This window comes from Protopterus annectens, chromosome 14.part0 (assembly GCF_019279795.1).
Source record: "Protopterus annectens isolate FY-2018-M chromosome 14.part0, PAN1.0, whole genome shotgun sequence".
Taxonomy (NCBI): domain Eukaryota; kingdom Metazoa; phylum Chordata; order Ceratodontiformes; family Protopteridae; genus Protopterus; species Protopterus annectens.
Window position 1 is genome coordinate 82,971,638 of NC_056748.1, and position 19,208 is coordinate 82,990,845.

The 19,208-nt window shown below is 39.7% G+C and overlaps 1 protein-coding gene across 25 annotated transcripts in view; it reads left to right on the top strand.

Moving 5' to 3' along the window:
- KCNMA1 (potassium calcium-activated channel subfamily M alpha 1) overlaps positions 1 to 19,208 on the top strand; it is a 4,085,072-nt gene that overhangs the window by 3,912,803 nt on the left and 153,061 nt on the right. For 23 of the 25 annotated variants that reach the window (XM_044055788.1, XM_044055796.1, XM_044055806.1 and 20 more), the window contains one exon: positions 10,697 to 10,725. The exons of the other annotated variants lie outside the window; for them this stretch is intronic. In XM_044055788.1, the coding sequence (XP_043911723.1) occupies positions 10,697 to 10,725 (29 nt within the window). The remainder of the gene's footprint in view (positions 1 to 10,696; positions 10,726 to 19,208) is intronic. 25 annotated transcript variants of the gene reach the window in all.

Genomic DNA, 19,208 nt, shown 5'->3' on the forward strand with positions numbered 1-19,208 from the left:
CTGTCTTGCAAGAAACACCTTTCTTGGTGGATGGTCTCCCCTCAAGTCCTTCAGGGCAGACTATTTGTTCCTTCTCCCCCGGTCGCCACGGTGACAATGGATGCCTCCCTGATCGGGTTGGGGGGGACATTTTCAGGGCAGGACGGTCCAGGGCACATGGCAACCTTTCGAGTGCCACCTGCACATAAATGTCTTGGAGATGAGAGCAGTACTTTTAGCATTGCAAGCCCTTCAGGACTCTCTTCCTATCGGGACTATTGCAGTTCAGACGGACAGTATGTCCGTAGTGTGGTACATCAACAAGCAGGGCGGAACCATGTCCTATCCCTTATGTTGAGAGGCTCTCAGACTTTGGCAGTGGGTGATCTCCTCTCAGTGGTTTCTGATAGCAACGCACATCCCCAGGAAGTCCAACATCATAGCAGACAGGTTGAGCAGAGCCATTCTCATGCCACACGAGTGGTCTCTCAAACAAGCAGTAGTGGAAAAAATTTTTCAGAAATGGGGTCGACCTTCCTGTGACCTTTTTGCAACACCTCAAAACAGTAAGTGCCACGACTTCTTCACTCTCTTCCCTCTTCCCGGCCACCCCCACAGAGATGTTCTAGTCCACGATTGGCCCCGGGGACTTCTGTATGCCTTTCCCCCCTTTCCATTAATCACTCAGTTGATTCAGAAAGCTCCCGCCGTGAGAGCCACCATGATCCTCATTGCTCCTTACTGGCCTCGTCAGATATGGTTTCTGTTCCTGCATCGTTACCTCTTGGGGCAGCCCTGGCATCTGGACCCAGTGCCAGATCTCTTGACCCATCAGTCGGGACAGCTGCACCACTCCCTCCAATCTCTCAACCTCACAGCTTGGTTGCTCCAATTCCAACCCTAGCCAGGCTTCCCCTTATTTCTCATTCTGTGCATGACATACTTATAGCTTCCCTAAAGTCATCCACCAGGAGGATTTATGCCAGCAAGTGGAAGCGTTTTTCCTTCTGAGCAGGAACTAGAAATATAGATGCCCCTATCCAATCAGTCCTAGACTTCCTAGCCGAATTGTTTCACTCAGGGTCTTCTTCCTCCACCATCAGAGTACAGTTAGCAGCTATTTCGAACTTTCATGCAGGCTTTTTGGACTCCAGTATCATGTCCCATAAGCGTTGTAAAACCTTTCTTAAAGGTATCTTTTTGCTTAAGCCCCCAATCAGGGACCCCCCACCGCAGTGGGACTTAAATTTGGTTCTAACCTCCTTGATTCTTCCCCCCTTTGAACCTGCGGCTTCCTGCTCCTTGAAATTGCTATCTTGGAAAACTCTTTTTCTGGTCGCCATAACATCTGTGAGAAGAGTATCAGAACTTCAGGCCCTTTGCATTCATCCACCTTATCTAGCTTTCCATAAAGACAGAGTGTCACTCAGAACTAATCCATCCTTTTTACCCAAGGTTTCTTCTGAGGCGAACCTAAACCAGACTATTGATCTTCCAGTTTTCTTCCCCAACTACTCCAACAGAGCGGAACAAAAGCTGCATTTTCTGGACGTTCATCGTCAACTCCGTTACTATCTGGATAGAAACAAGCAAGCTAGGAAATCTGAGCAGCTCTTCCTATCTTATGCGGCAGGGAAGAAAGGCCTTCCAGTTTCCAAAGTAACCCTTTCTAGATGGCTGGCATCTGTGATTACTTTCATCTATCAGCTCAGATGTCAAAAGCTACCATCAAGGCCCAGGGCTCACTCAACCAGAGCATTAGCCACTTCAATAGCTTTTCAGGCTAGATTACCAATAGATTTCATTTGTGCGGCAGCCACTTGGGCCTCTCCTTATACCTTTATCTCTCATTACAAATTAGACATGGCCTCCCGAAGCCGGGCTAATTTTGGTTCCACCGTTCTCAAGAGTCTGTTCCGATGAGCCACCCAGGGTGAAGGTGCTAGGGACGCGGTCCCATCCAGCAAGAATGAAGGTGAGATTGACAACTTAACATTGAGAAGTTATGTACCTACCATAACGTTCCATGTTAGTTGTCTTCTTCTCACCTTCTTTCTTGCATCCCACCCCCCATCCCCCTAGCCTGGACAGACCTAAGGATCCTTGGGGATCTTCTTCTTGCCTCAGTTTTGCCCCCTAGGCTATCCCTACTGGTAGCTATAGGTCTAGGTTACTTTTGAGTGAGGTTTCCTCTCCTCCTTTTGTTGGAGAGCAGAACTGCTATGGTTTCAGCTATCAAACGAGATCTGGATAGTTAGCGCCTAGCATTGTGGGACATAGGGTAGCCTCGAGCCGGTATAAATAGCTCTCAAGCTTTAGTATAGGCCGAGTCGGAGCCGAGGGTCGGCTCCGAACCCATCCAGCAAGAAAGAAGGCGAGAAGAAGACAACTAACATGGAACGTTATGGTAGGTACATAACTTCTCATTTTCTGAGCATGAGAGACTAAATGACCCTCATTCAGGTCATTTCCTAGAAGTTCACCTACATATTTAGTTATTCATTTATTTATTTATTTATTTGTGTGTTTTTATTTATTTGTGTTAGCTACCCAGATTAGAACTCTGAATGTTGTGGACCACTTTCAGACTCATCTTGGGTCCCTATGGGATATGTCAAAGATGTCTAAAAACATTTTGTTGAAAACCAAAAACAGTAGCAGGCATGTAAAATCTTGCAGAGGTGACATAATATGTACATATATATGTATTGTGCCAAATAGCTCCGCTGAAAGTACATAGACATGTAACATATTAAGTGTGGTTTGTAGGTTAAAAGCAGTAGCAGGCATGCAAAATGTCACAGAAGTGACATGATATATACACATACATATATATGTAATGTGCCAAATGATTTCACAGAATGTACACAGACATGTAACTTATGGTTTGTAGGTTAAAAACAGTAGCAGGCATGCAAAATAACAGGAATGGCATAACATATATACAGTAGGTACAGAGAAGATACAGTGGCTTTCTCACAAAAGGGCTGTCAAACATTTTAGTATCCAATTATATTGTTTTGCATTTGTAACTTGCAGCAATGCGTAAGGCATACATTAGATATCTATAGTGCATTAAGAGTATAAGGTAAAAGTACATATGGAAGAGTTTGACGGTATGGAGTCAGAGGTTTAGGAGAGAGGAGGCAGTGAATTGAAGCAATGTACCTATTAGGGGAATATTATCAAGATGGGTAATACATATATGGGGATTACTATCAGGATGAGTAGGTGTGATTGCTGTGGGTAAGTTGAGTGAAAATTTAATGGAAGGTTTTCAGAATGTATGAGGAATTCTCAAATGATTGCTTTGTCCAGGAAGCATTTGAACTGTGCATTTTTGAAAAAAAAAGTTTGTTTCATCCAGATTTTTTAGAAGAGGTTATGGATGTTATTTGGTTTGTAATGCCACTTCAGAGTTTAGAGTAAAAAGAAGAAATGTTTGGTAATGTTTATGTTGGTTCATGGTGCTTGTAGGGTAGGGGTTGCCATTGTTAGAGATCTTAGTACATATGGTGGAGGTCACCTTTCATGCTGTCTGCTTGCAAACAATGGAAAGGTTGTTTGTTAAATTTCAAAACAAGACTTCCTAGTAGAAGCTTTATTCTCAGTGGTATGGATAGTCATTTGGCTTCATGCAGGATGGCACAGATGTGTTATTTTCGTGGTGAGAGTTTTATGAATCTGCAGACAATATTTGAAGTGATGTAAAGGATGGACAGGTAATTTTTCAAGCTGATTGCAATAATTGTGAATCCATACTCCTGTTATGAAAGCAAAAAGCCCTTTTGAGTGGCTGCTATGCTAGCCAAGAATAGAATGTGTGAGATTGTTCATGCCCAGGAGAGTTCCTTGTTAACTTTTGATTTAATAATATGGATGTTGATTTGAAAAATGAGTGTTGGGTCTAACCAGATTCATAGCTACCTGTAGTGTTGAACTGTTTCTATGGTTTCACCATTAGGATTGGCAATATTCCAGTCAGTTGTAGTCTTATTAAGGTTTTGTTGTGTTCTGAACAGCCTTGCTTTGATCTTTTTTTTTTTTTTTTTTACTTCAGGATGAAATTTTCCTGATTAATCGAAGTACTGATTTCAGCCAGGTGTTTTTCCAGTTGCTCTTTGATATCAGTTAGGGATGAGCCAGGTCTGTAGATGACCATGTCATCAGCAAAGAGGATGATGGAAAGCAAGTAGAGGTCAGTAGGTAGTTGACCGAATAATTGTGAAAATAGAATGGAAGATAAGACTGATCCTTGGTGGATGCCTTTGTTGATAGGTGTTGCTAATGCAGGCAAATATCCAATTTACACTTTAAAGGATCTGTTTAAGAGGTAGTCACTGAACTATGTACATGCTTGTGGGCTTATGCAGGCAGTGAAAATTAAGCTTAACAATATTGTACCAACTATGTTAAAAGCTAGGTCAGTAGAAATGGCCATTGTTAGATGACCTCTGTCTCTGATTTGTAGGATGTCATCTGTCAAGGTGTAGCATGCAGTTATTTTACTTCTACCTTCCCAGAAGCCATGCTGGTGTCAGGAAAGGAACCTGTACTTCTGAAGGTGCTGGAACATCTGGTTGTAAATTAATTTCCCAAGTATTTTACCCAGGGTAGAGAGGCTGGAGATGGGTCTAAAGTCATTAGTGGTTGTAGGATTAGAAGTTTTGGATATTAGTGTTATTCTGTCTGATTTCCACTAGAATGGCATGATATTATTGGTAATACATAAGCTGCAGAGTTGATTCAGCAATTGCAAGATGTGATCTTTGTATAGGGTTAAGAACCAAGGGTACAGTTACTGCCAGGCTTCAGATGTGTAATCAAAGAAAAACAAGGACCTCAGGCCAATTTTAAATGTTAGCAGGCCAAACCTTCACATAAAAAGACTCCATTCAGAGTGGTTTTGGTTCAAGTGGTTTTGTCCTGCCTGAAGGCAAACAAATGGATATGCTCGATAGACCTTCAAGATGCCTAATGGCATATAAGGATTGCAAAAGTATCCAGGAGGTTTTTGCACTTCTGGCTAGGAGGCAATCACTTCTAATTCAGAATCTTATACTTTGGTTTCACCACAGCCCTCTAGGTGTTAACCAAATGCATGGCAGTAGTTGTAACCCAGCTACCATTCAAAGGGCTCCATGTATTCCAATATCTAGGTGATTGGTTCCTCACTGCAGTAACCACAGAGTTCCTTCAAGCAGCCATTGATTACTTTTTGCAGCTCTGCCTATCTGTAGATATTTCTGGAAATCACAAGAAATCAGACTTTCATCCCTCACAAGACATTTCTTAGGACAGAATCAGATCTATCCATATCACCATCTAGATGCTTCTTTGAAAGCAATCCCACTAGTATCATTTGTTGTCAGGGTACTAGGCCTGATGGTGGCTTCAGAACTCGTGTTCCCCATGCAGGTTTCCTCATAAGAGTAGTTCAGTGGTTCCTTTCCACACATTGGTCCCAGTTGTCAGACCATCCAGCATCACCAATCCACATAACCTAGATCTGCAGTCAGCATCTAAAGTGATATTTGATGTCCCCAACAATTTTCACAGGCCAAACTTTTGTAATGCCACATCCCTCATCTATAGTGTTCAATGACACCTCTTCATTTTTGTAGCAAGGCATTTCAGAGGGAGTATGGTCAAAGGAGTCTGAACACATTCACAGGCCAATCTACACATCAGCATCCTGTGATGAGAGTGGTTCTCCTAGCATTGCTGGACTTTCATGATTTGCCCCTCCCTAGCTATCTCAGGGGGTGAAAGCAATTCAGTCAGACAACATTTCTTATCATATGGTATTTCAACAAGCAGGGTGTAACCAAATACTTCATCCTCTGCAGAGAGGCCATGAGAGTTTGGTAATGGGCAATAGCTTCATATCACATTCTAATTTCAATGCATATTCTGAGGAAAGCCAGCAAATAGGCTGAGAACATCTTTCTTGATGCTTCATGACTGGTCCTACAATCCATTAATGGCACAACAGAGTCACTTGGGACAGCCTTGCTGTGCCCTTTTTCCATCTATTTCTAACACCAAATGCAGAATCTACTTTACCCTTATCCCCCAGAGGGGCAGTCATGGTCCAGTCTGTCAGTGGCCCCATGGTCTCCTTTATGCCTAGTAAGTACCTACAAATCTATGACTTCCCTCCTTTCCCTCTAATTTCAAAATTTCTACAGAAAGAATTGACATGTGAATCCACAATAATTCTTATCACCCCACTCCGGCCCAGGCAAATATTGTTTCCCCTGCTCAGGTCTCATTTGAAAAGTTCCCTCAGTTTTTAGATCTACTTTTAAATAGCCTATCTCACTGGTCCAGGACTTTCACAACGTCAGGCTAACCACATAGTTTCTCTAATTCCCTTAATGATCAAGAATCCTTTCTTGTCACAAACAGTTGTTCACAGATTGTCTGCATCCTAAAATTAGAGTACACTTAAGCATTAAAAGAGTAAATGGATATGGTTCTCTATGTGAGCCATGGAACAAGTTTGGAGACTTAGAGACCCAAGGTCTTACATTTTCTTTCAACTCTCTGTGAGGTAGGTTCTAGTTATTCCTTCATTAATGTACAACTGACATCAGTTTCTTACTTCCAGTCAGGTTTTCAGAACCTTAATAAAGACCTTAATATTGTCCCAAAATCAACCTTTGTGCTAGCCTCATCTGTAGATGTGAAATGTTTATCCTCGAACACTCTATTCATGGTTGCAATTACTTCAGCCAGGTGAATATCAGAACTGCAGGCTTTATCAGCTGCTCCACCATATTTGGTATTTCACAAGCATAGGGTCATCCTGAGTACAGGGTGGCCACAGTGGTGCAGCGGTTAGCGTTGCTGCCTCACAGCAAGAGGTTTTCCAGTTCAATCCTTGGCTGGGGTGCCTTCTGTGTGGAGTCTGCATGTCCTCCCTGTGGTCACATGGGTTTTCTCTGGGTGCTCCAGTTTCCTCCCACATCCCAAAGACATGCTGTAGGAGGATTGGACACCCTAAATTGGCCCTAGGAGTGAGTGCATGTGTGTGTGTGCCTTCTGTGGAAGGTTGTGTGCCAAGCTGGCAACTCGACACCATAAAACTCCATTGCCAATCATGAGAGGACAGGTGATCCACTGTGGCAATCCCTAACTGGGAAAAAGCCAAAAGAAGAAGAAGAAGGGTCATCCCGAGTACAAACCCTGTCAGGATCGCAAACATAGCTTCAGAGGCCAATCTAAATCAACTAATAATTCTTCCTTTTTTAATCATTCCAACAAAGGTGAATATTTGCTCCATACTTTGAATGTTGACAGATAACTAAGATTTTATCTCAGTAGAACTAAACCTTTCATTATGTATATGCAGCTGCTCATCTCTTCTGCCCCAAACAAACTGGGTAAGAAAATTTATAAGCAATGTTTAGCCAGATGACTGGCAAATTGCATTTCCTTTGTCTGCTTTGCTAAGAACAAAACTTTACCTGTTAAATAAAAAGCTCATTCTACCAGAACCATTGCTACATCCTCAGACTTTTTTTAGGAATTCTTCTGTGGATGGCATATATGCAGCAGCATCTTGGTCTACTTTATATACTTTTATCAGCCATTACAAATTGGATGTCAAACCTACATCCTGGGCTTCCTTCAAAACCTCAGTTTTGAAAGGTATCCTGCCATAATGCCATCCAATAAAACTGGTAAGCTTGAGAGTCTATCCCAAAAGTCAGATTAGAAGAATGGATGAAATAGGATATATAGAATATGGAAGCTATGTACTTACCATAATGCTAGAGTCTTTTCATTCTAGTTTGTCTGATACAGCATTCTTCCCTCCCTCTTTCTAAATTATTATATTTTCAAGACCAGTAGACTGTTCTGGAGATTTCTCCACCATTTCTTTCTGTTTCTTATATTTTTAGTCATATAGTATTTCCTAGTGAGCAATCTCTGTCTGAGGTAGTCTGGACACAGGGGGCTAGGAGTACTAGCAAATGGCCAGATCAGATCCAACAAGAGGATTGGTAAATAGTCACAGTGGATGAACTAGGATATAAAGGATCCAGCTTTATGGTTAGTACATAACTTCTGTTTTCTTGCATGTGGATGGCTTGTGAAATTTCCCTGCTCTGGTCAGAGGTATTCCCCTAGAGAAGTGACTGCCAGCTACCTTAGGGTGTCTGGCTGAGAAGAAACTGTAAGCTACTTGAAAGCCTTCTTCTTCGGTTCTAGTGGAGTTGGTTCTGTAAGAGGATGGGGTAGTACTTAATACCTTCACAGTCAGTCGCCAAGGGCATCAGAGAAATTCTGACCTACTGCAAAGCACTGGTTTAAATGCAGAGGCCAAGGCACGTGGTGTCCTTGGTCGTGGCAAAGGACAGGAGTGCAGCCTAGCTCCAGTTGTTCAAGCTGCTGTCTGTACACTGCTGGTAATATTTTTCCCTTTGGGGGTCTTGAACTTTTTGTCTGATAGGCTTGCCTGTTAGTCATTAGGTCACTGATCAGGAACACAAGAATTCATTTATGGTTAATTCTGTTCCTAAAAGTAAAGTATCTTCTCTCCCTTGTCCTTGTGATAGGTAGGAGTTGGCAAGTAGGATTAGGCTCACCATTCCCATGACCGGTGTAGTCTTCTGGGGGAGTTCTCTGGAAATATTTTGTAATGGCTAGTCAAACCCATAGTTAGTCTCCCAGCAGCCTAAGAGTACAAGGATTCTACCTTTTCCCTCTCCATTTTGGAGGGACATTTCATTTTACCAATGGGTTTTCCATCATCTGTGCTCTAGCCCACTGCTCTTTAAAAATAGGTACCTTCATTGCTTTATTTGTCTATTCTTTGCAACTTTGGTCACAAGTTGTCCATGAGGCCTATAATACTGCCTGCCACAGTGATGCAGTTGGGCCTTTTAGTTAAGCTATCTTTAGTACTCTCTTAGCTGGACTTGATGTGATTCACAGCTGCTGCTACCTCTCTGGTTTTGCTGCTTTGGATTCAATCCAAACTTAGGATCTATCAATGATGGTTGTCAGTATTATCTATAATAGATACTTTCCTAACATATTTGTTGAGCTACAAAGAGCATCCTCCTTGGTGGATAAGAAAAACTGTCCTGGCATCCCCCTTCTAGGTATGGGCAATATTTATGTTTGCCTTTGTATTGTATTTCCCTGGGAACTTGCATATGCATATTTGTATATCACTTTTTGAGCAATTAGGGCACCTTCATTCTTGTTTTGATTTGCGTCCAGGTGCTTTCTAGGGCACACGAGGACCAGCAGGCATGGGGAATGAGTGTGCTTATGTTTTTTGTGCATGGGATTATGGTGTGCATTTTAACTGTTATAAATCTATCCCAGCATGCAAGGACTTCTGAAAAAATGATGGAGAGGATAAACCCAACCACAGTATCCACCAAGAATGGTCTTCTTTTGAAGATTAAATAAGAATATATCTTATATTTAAAACAGATTCTACAAAATTGTAGAGAACATTATAAATGAACAACACACAGTTTGTGACATTTAAATAAACATAGATTCACTGAAGCTATAAATCTTATTTTTCACAATTCAGTGGCATTAGTATTGCATGTACTTCAGACAAGTACATTCCTCAGAACAGATTATGCTACAATATTTCAGAAAATGTAATGTAATTCAAATGTAGTTGTTTTTACACAATGCTCCAGCAGTTATCTTTAGTAGCTTCATCTGATGATCACTCCTCCAGCTATGATTTTTTCTTCACCAAACCTAGTCATAAAGTACATTACCTGCAGGTGTTGCCAGATGACACTGGAGCACATGATGACAGGTGTGCAGCACATTGTCTTACTGGTAAGATGACTGTTTTGCAACAGCAGGATCTGGGGCTCAGTCCTGATGTGCAATCATTGCCTGAGTGGAATTTATAAGTTGTTATGTGTCTTTGTGGGTTTTCATTGGTTTCCACTCAGAAATATAATATACAAAATTGTCCTTAAAATGTACTTTCATTACTTATAACCTGGGTTATGGCTGAGAAAGGTAAAAGTTTACCTACCTAGTAAATCAGTCAATCACTTATGTTGCAGTTTTTCCAGATGTAAGTTGTCCTGGGGTCCTCTTTTTTTGTATCCTGAGATGGGAGCACTGTCCATAGGATACTAATCCAACATGTTGTCTTTTTCACATATGAGTATATGTACCCCTTTCCAAAAAATGTTTTTTTTTTCAGTATCAAATAGCCATATTACTGTGTAGACTGGTTGGCTTTTATTTAGTATGGCACCTGCTATGACCAGAAGCCAGTAGTTTTCATTATGTATGTATTATTTCTTTTTTTTTAACATGTTTGAACTCTCTGGCTTAAGTCACAGTTATTATTATTATACTCTCATCAAACAAGCCTTTAGAAAAATTATATATTTTAAGAGGTTTTGGATACAGCTGCATATAGATGAGTGACTCTTTAGATGCAGAGTTTAAATAAAGTGCTAGAAAACATGAATAACTTCACTCTTCATGATGTGGAATGCACCTTTCACATTATACTACAATAGCAGTAAGCCAGGCTGCAAGGAAGCTTAGCAGCTTGTGTATGTCATTGTGTGTCAGCCAGGATTAGTAGAACTAAATGGCTTAATGATACCAGTAAACTGAAGAAAAAGTGTCAGTAAAGGTGTTTCAGCTAAGTAAGAAGAATTTCTAAGCCTTGTAAAACTTACGTAGCTTACTTCTTTTCCTGAAGTGCGACAAGGAGCAATAGATTGAGCCAAGGTATGAGCAATTCATGGTTCTGCATGACCTAGCGATTGCAGTGGGTTCTTTTCCCTCCATGGTTTTGTCTTGTGAATTTTGTGAAATTGAAAAAATACTAAATAATATTCAGACATTTCTTTTTCCCTTTTTTTCTTTTGATTTTATTTTTTGTTTTGCTTTCCAGAGCAAAGCAAACCTGCCTGCTGCTGCTGTTGCTTAACCCTTTTTCTCCAACCCTTCTCCTCACTTTCATATCTCAGTTGCATGTTACACCAACCAACCATTTATTTGTCCTTCATAAACATACATTTACCATCTCAAATCAGTCCTTTATCCTTTTTGTTTTCAGTTTCATTGTGTTACAAAAGATGCACATGCAGTAGGAATAACAAATCACATATTGTTTTGAGTTTTCAGTCTGTGTTGTCTGTAGTAGTACCTGTGATTGTTTTCTTTCTGTTGTGCATTGACAAGGAAATTTCTGTGAGATCAAAACTGTTCATCTGTCTCGAGGGCACACGGAAAGTCAAAAATTTCTGTTGCGGCCTGTTGACATGGAACAGTGATGGTAGTACAAGAGCTGTACTGTAACATCAAGGAAAATATGCAGTAAGAGATCACAAATCTGCAGTGAATACAAATTATGTTTCATACAAATGACTTGTGTAGTTCGTGCAAAAAAGAAAAAAAAATACAATATTGCAATGATGCAGAAACTAAGCTGTGATCAATGTTCTCAAGGTGGTATAGAGGTGCCAGCATTTTTTATTTCATATTTATTATTATTATTATTTTTTATAGAAAACGACCAAACTGGTAGGTGAAAAGTACATTTGGTATTACAATAGCTGAATTTCAATGCCCTCACTACCCAGATACTAGAATTTCTAGATTTTCTGTCATTTTTGTAACCTGCACTTGCAAAACTACAGTATACAAGATTTGTCTCACTGCATTAATTTGGAAATTTGACCTGATGGAAAGGGATTGAGCTCTCTGAAGGGAATTTGTTTTAGTACCAGTAGTGTGAAACAGCTTTGCTGAGTGAATTGTGACTTTGCTCTTTTCCCCCACTTCTGTTCTACTTTTTAGTAGGGAGGTGTGGCCCATGCACAAAACACTGTAGTTTAGTGAAAGTGGTTTTCAGCATAATCCCTTTAAATTATCAGCACTCGGCAAAACTGCATTCTTCATGAGTGTGATTAACTTTAGTGAGTTAGTTGCAACTTGCTGCATATTGACAGCTTTGTTTAACACAAACACTTTTGCTCTGGACTATTAACCAACAGAAATTACAAATATGATGTGGATAGTGGTCTATTTGAATATATTGTATGTAGTATTGGAGGGATGCAGTGGTGGTGCTGCGGTAGCATTGTCACCTCACAGTAAGACGTTGTCCTGTTCGATTCTCAGCTAAAGCGTCTTCTGTGTGGAGACATGCATGAATGGGTGTACCTTCGTTGAAGGTTGTGCGTCAGGCCTGGCAAGCCAGTATGTAAAAATCTACTGCCAATCATTAGCGGACCAGAGTTCCACTGTGGCAACCCCTAACCGGGAAAAGACGAAAGATACAACAACAACAACAAAAGTATCGGCGGGATGTATTGAAAAAGTGCAATTCTTGCAGCATTACTGAAAATGTTGTAAAATCTGAGAACAGATAGTAGCATATTATAAAATTATTTTTTTGTTAAACTTTCACAGAAACATCCCCAGACCTTTATAGATGAGGTATTTCTGCTGCTATATCATGATCAGTATTATGACAGCATTTTGTGATGTCATAAGCAGACGATACAGCATTTACAATTTTAGTGGAACAGTTATTTTCTAGAACCATTATCAGTTATATGGACTGTAATATCCAAAGCTTGACAAAGAGCACATTTTATTAATATTCAATTTGTTTGTCTTTTCGGCTTTTCCCACAGCAGAACTCCAGTCCACTAATGATTGGCAGTAGATTTTTTATTGCCGAGTTGCCAGCCCGGCGCTCAACCTTTAGCGAAGGCATGCCCATTCACGCATGTCTTTTGGAGGCCACTCGACCGCAGGGAGGACATGCAGACTCCACACAGAAGGCACTCCAGCCGTGAATTGAACAGGAGAACCTCTTGCTGTGAGGCAACAACGCTACCGCTGTACCACCATGGCAATCATTTTAATATTCAATGCTTTTCTTTATTTCATAGTAATGAAGACGACGCTGTTTGAACCTTATTCCATCCTCCTTGTTTATATCGTAAAATTACACTGTCTTCATAACATCACCTTGTGTTGCTGCAACAGTGATATTATAGCAAAATTGAGCAAATTGGTGCATCAGTATTTTTTACTCCTGTGTACCATCATCTTACTCTCGATTGCTGTATTGGTGACATAAATGTTATATGCTTCCTTCTGTTACAGTCAAAACTAGAGGATCTATATAGTGTGTAACTAGAGTGTACTAATGACATCTCAGTGTTGTCTTCTCTTCCAGGTCTTCAGAACCAATAGGGATTATGTAGGTTGGTATCTGGCCGTACTAATGATGGATCTGATCATCCTGTCCCCTCCCACACTGTCAAAACCACTATAAGTCATCTTTAAATTCCCTCTGCCAACTCCTCATTGTTAGGATTGACGTCACATTTTGCAGCCTGTGATCCATTACTTGAATTTAGCTCTTACTTTTATATGCCTCATTCTGTTCTGCTATTTGAGCTTTTCCCCAGTGTTCACAAGTCACAGGGATCCGTACAGCTTAATTTCTGAGAAGAATAGCTGCTGCTGCTTAAGTTATTTAATTAGTTAGTTTTCCTTTTTCTTCTTTCCAATTATGACCTTTCAAACCTCCTAAGTGGTTGGAGGTGGTGTTAGAGATGTAGTCATCATTTACTCTATGTTTTTTGTTGATGACTTCTCAGCATTCTGTGCCTTCCAAATTTTTGAAGTAAGGATATGCCCTGCCAGCATTTATTAAGCCTCCCTACTTCCGTACTATGACTAACAGTCTGTGTTCTCTGTCTGCTTCTATCACCCTTACATTAGAACTTTCATTGTGTCTAGTCGAGCTCCTATTGCCACTCCAGCCATGATTGCCTCACTAGCAAAGCTAACAACTTCAAAGCTGGCCTGGTCTTTTTTACTGATAACTACTATCCCCACTGATGGCCCTGGAAGTCTGCCTATTGACTGTTACCTGCCCACATGCTGGACTACTAAACTTGCCTAAGGACTTTGTGTAACACTGTCAGCATTCATCTAATCCCTCTCATGACCACAAAGCTGACCCTGTCTTTTTTACTGATACATACGTCTCCCCACTGGTGACCTTGGAAGTCTGTTTATTGACCGTTACCTGCCCTACACAGAACTACTAAACTCACTTAAAGCTTTTGTGTACCATTGTTATAACTCCTCTAATCCTTGTAAGGATCCCTATACTATGCATTGCAACAGTTTCTTTCTGTAGGGCTATTTCCTGAACCTTTTCTCTGTAAAGCTGTCATGGCTGGAGATGCATATTCCTATATGACCTTTCTATTCCTATCTTTACTCCCTCTTTCTGCTGTTTGATGTAAAACTTTAAATCATCTTTCAACCTTTCTTAGGTTCATAGATGTTTACTAGGCTAATGAGCACAAGGGTCTATTTAAGCCTAGCCATGCATCCCAAATCTCCAACAAGTTCTGATATCCTTGATAAGTGTAAGCAGGAACTTGAGAGATGAAACATTTACAAGCTAGGACTGGGAGATGAACCATTTACAGGTTGCCTGTGTCCAATAGAGACATAGGTGCCAAACCGGGGATGAATTTCCTGTTTCCCTTCCAATTGTCCAGGTTGCACTTGAATTGGGTTAGGGAGGAACTCTGCTTCACATGGATGGGGAGCCTTACATGATACCTCTATTAACCTAAACTATTTTGTTTTCTTAAAGCCTTCCTGTATTCTCTGGACTTACCTACTTTCTCTACCTGAAAATTATTGGGGGGGAAATCATAATAATAGAAGTACTATTGATCTATTGATCTATCTATTAATTGCTTTCTTTTACTATCTTTATTTCTGTTCTTTCGGCTTTATCCCTATTACTGTAACTATTTTACTCTGCTTATGTTTTTATCTTTGTCCATTCTTCTCACTTGTACTGCACAGTCTAATAAATTATTTTTTCTGGGAGGACTTTGGGTACTCAGTGTGTGAGGGGGTTGCAGCCCTGATCCGTTCAGCCTTTTCACGATCTGACTCACTTCACTTCCATACCCTACCCCATTTCACAGTTTACTTTTATACCCATATAATTTACACACCTCTTCCTCTGTTAGTCACTCCCATTATTATTACAATAAACCTATCACCAGTTCAATCTAGCTGTTACATCACCTCTTACCTACTCTATATCTAATTCGCTTATTTTAAACTGCTTCCTATTCATTCTTACAATTAGTCTCTCTCCTTGTCTAGCACTTCCTTACTCAAGTTCTCCCCTGTCTCATTTCTTCACAGTACTCCTTCCAAAAATATAAACCTGCCCTTCACAACTTCCCTATACAGCATGCATTTAGCTTCCTAGCTTCCCTCATCTTTTTTTCCCTCACCACCTGCTTTTGTTTACTATTCCTAACACCTTAACCAAACATCTTTAGCACCTCTTTCTTCTACTACCTTTGCTCCTTTATTCCTGTCTCACAACATTTCTTTCCTTATCCCTTCTTTGTTAAACTCCCTTCAAATCATCCTTTCCTCTGCTTCTGACTAATCATTTTAAATATCTTGGTCTACTACCTTATAGCCTTTATTCTCTACAACCAATTAAAACTGTTCTCAGTTCTCATACAAACATCACTATGTTTCCTTCTATCCAGCCTCCCATGATATACCACTCCTGTCTCTCCTGTCATACAGTCTTCTACTCTTCCTCACTCCAATGTCTATACTGACCACCCCTATACAATTCTCATAACTTCCAGTCTAATTAAACTAACTCTAACCCTCTTCTTCAAATATAGAAATTTAATTTTATTTATTTGTATTTGTTTTCTGGAGTAGAGCACTGCTCTCCATGGACTATTTTCAAACTCATTCCAGAAGGAATCAAACCTTGCACCACTGGACCACAGGAAACAGTTTGTTAACAGCTCCTTAATCCTCTCAGCCAACTGTTAGAAATACTTTACTCTGCCTCCATTCCTCAGAAGCAAAAATATAAACATAGCATTAATATACTTAAACTTTCACTATTTTATCTCTTCTCATCTAGAATCTCTCAATGTGGTGATATTCAGCCCAGTCATGTACTTATAACCTCTGTATCTTCTCCTTCTTTCACCACACCTCATCTTTAAAACAAATGAAAATCTGCTCCTTAAATATCCATAGCATTGTCAATAAAGTAACCAAGTTTCACCCATGGATTTCTTTCTGGTTCCCAGATATTGTAATTCATCAAACAAATGTGGCTTAAGCCACATATAAAAGAATCTGCAATTGTCTTGCCACATATAAAAGATTCTGAGATGCTCCCACCTGATTGCAACCTTATCCATTCTGACAGAATAAATAAAAAAGCAGGCGGTGTTGCCATTCTGTTCCCTAACCAACTTCTCATCTTTCCTTCAGTCATTCCTACCCCTAATTTCTCTATTGCTGACTCATAATTTCTAACTTTAAAATAAACAGCCACATAGTAGTATGTATCATTGCTCTGTACATTCCCCCAGGAAATAATATCCCTGTTCTAGATGACATCCTTCACTGGACATCTATTTCTATATTCTCTGAAACAGCTATTCTCTGCTATATCAATACTGATTGGCAAGCTCGTACAACTTTTATTTTTATTTAACATTTGTTAACTGGGAAAGTCTGACTTGGAACAAAGCCAATTTTCAGCGGAGGCCTGGGGAGAAATGCTCCAGATTCATGTCTTTGTAATGTGGGAGGAAACCCACACGAACACAGGGAGAACATGCAGACTCCACACAGAAGGCACCCCAGCTGAGAATCGAACCAGGGTACCTCTTGCTGTGAGGTGACAGTGCTACCCCTGCACCACTGTGCCGTCCTGACAACTGACTACCCTTCCAATAGCATTAATCTTTATGAAATTTTTTTAGTTAATTACCTCCTCTACCCACATAACCTTGCCTCAAACACTGGTTCTGTCATAGACTAGATCCTAGTTTCAGCTTCCTAATACTATATTTCAGCCAGTACTCTGCTGAACTCCCTTAGTGACCATCTCCCTATTAATAGACTAGTTTCACACTATCTTCAAAATTTCCTCTTTAAAGACTGCCATAACCTTACAATCTTCAACCCAGAAAAATTCAACATGTTACGATCCATTTACTGGTTAGTTCTTAACTCCCTACCATTAAATGTGGCAGTCTTAAAATTGAATTCTGTATTCCCCTAATACCCTCAACAGCCTTGCACCCAGCAGAAAAAAAAGTAAAATCCAATCATGTACCCTGGCTATCTCACACAGTCAGATCCCTAAAGTATAACAAAGACAAAACTTGGAGAAAATAAACGAAGTCTAAATCTCTCACAGACCTGTAAAGGTATAAGAGACTTAGGAACCTCACAAAAAATGAGGTAGTAATATTCTTGTCTCTTCTGTCATCCTTGACATCTCAAAGACATTCGGTACAGTTTTTCACACCATATTGTTCTCTAAAATGTCTGCTCTGGGTCTATCTATAACTAAACTTAACAGGTTCTACAGCTACCTTTCCAACCTGCTACAATCTGTTAAATTGCTCTCTTATTATTGCTCCTTTCTCTTGGTTAACACTGATGTTCCTCTTTAATATATTCTTCAACAATCTCCACCTTCCCCAAAGAAGCCATCATTATATAGTTTGCAAATGGCTCCACTCTTATCTGCTCCTCTAATAACCTCTTGCATCTGCAAACCATTACTCAAAATGCATTCTGCTCAGTTGAAAATTGGCTCAGAGATAACCAGTTTTTCTTAAACTCTAAAAAAGGTTGATATTTCTTCCCAAATCCTTGCTCCCCCACAAAAAACACTTTCAACATTTCCCTCTTGACAACACTAAGATTGAAGTCGTAGCTCATATAATCAATCATCAAATGAAATTTGACCTCCTTATTCACAACTGTACAGAACTACTCATCATAAACTAGGCGTGCTGTACACATAAAAAAAAATTCCTGAAGTTATACTTGCCACAGCCAACTGGCTTCCATCCCTATTTTATGCTACCCCCCCCCCCATTTTCACCAACATACAGACCTCTTTTTAACTATAATGGAGCTCTGCTACAATAAAATAGATTTGCTGCCAGTCTGCCCCTCAAATCTCATAACTGTATCATCCTCAAATCCTTACAGTGGCTTGTGTTTCCCTTCCGTCTTATGTTTACCCAATGCCTTCTAGCCCATAAAACCATATTTAAACCATCATCCTGTCCAGCACCTTACTTAATTCTTACCTGACTTGTTATTGTTTACACTCATCTGGAAAAAAAAAGAAAAAAAAAACATTGCCTGGCTATCTATAAACCAAAAAAAAATCTATAAGCCAGTCCCTTTACTCATACTCAGTCACAAAGACTTGGAATTCTCTCCACCTAGACAGAGTAATACCTAGGTTACAACTGTTTAACCACTCCTTAAAATCATTCCTTCTTAGCTTCTTGCCTATGATGCCATACCTCATCTGGCTAACTATTCTCACACTATATCCCACTATTCCACTTCTTCTTATATGATTTCATATCTGTTCCCTTTCTTCTTCCTATTTCCTTTTCTTTCTTCTTCTTAACTTCCCCTACCCCTCCTCTCTCTCAAATTCTTCTTACCCTTCTACTTTGTCAATTCATTCTTTCCCTTTTATTGCTAACACTTTTTTTCTTATCTACATCTCCTTCTCCTTCATGCAATATTGCTTTTTTACTGCTTATTTACTCAACCATCTTTTCTTGTATCACTCTCTCAATATTATAATAATATACTTAGCCTAGTAATAATTTTTGCTTTTCATTTTTTTGGAAGTTCTTGTTACTCTGTTTATACAATCGGTGTTGTTTTAAAGTGTAATTTTAATCTGTATAAACATCTTCGTATAACGTTTATATTTTCTGTGTTCAAATGTAATCTTTTACTAATGTCTAACTACTGCGGAGCTTTTCTCTCCAGGCCTCTGCTGAAAATGGGCTTTGTTTCCAGTTGGACCTTCGTGGTAATCAAACGTCAAATAAATAAAATAAATAAATAAGATAAATAATACATTTCCGGTGATATTATATCTATCTTTCTATCTGTATATTTATCCGTTTATTTGGTAAACAGGTAAGTGAACTACGCTGAAGGACCTTTTTCACTGATGACCTTGGCTGGATACATGATACAGGATAAATAAATCATATACTATACAGTGAGAAGTAATGCTTTATTAATATGCATAACAACTGGCGGTACAAATTTTGCAAGTCAAAATACGTACAAATAAGAGCAGCTTCACAATATGCTAGAAAATA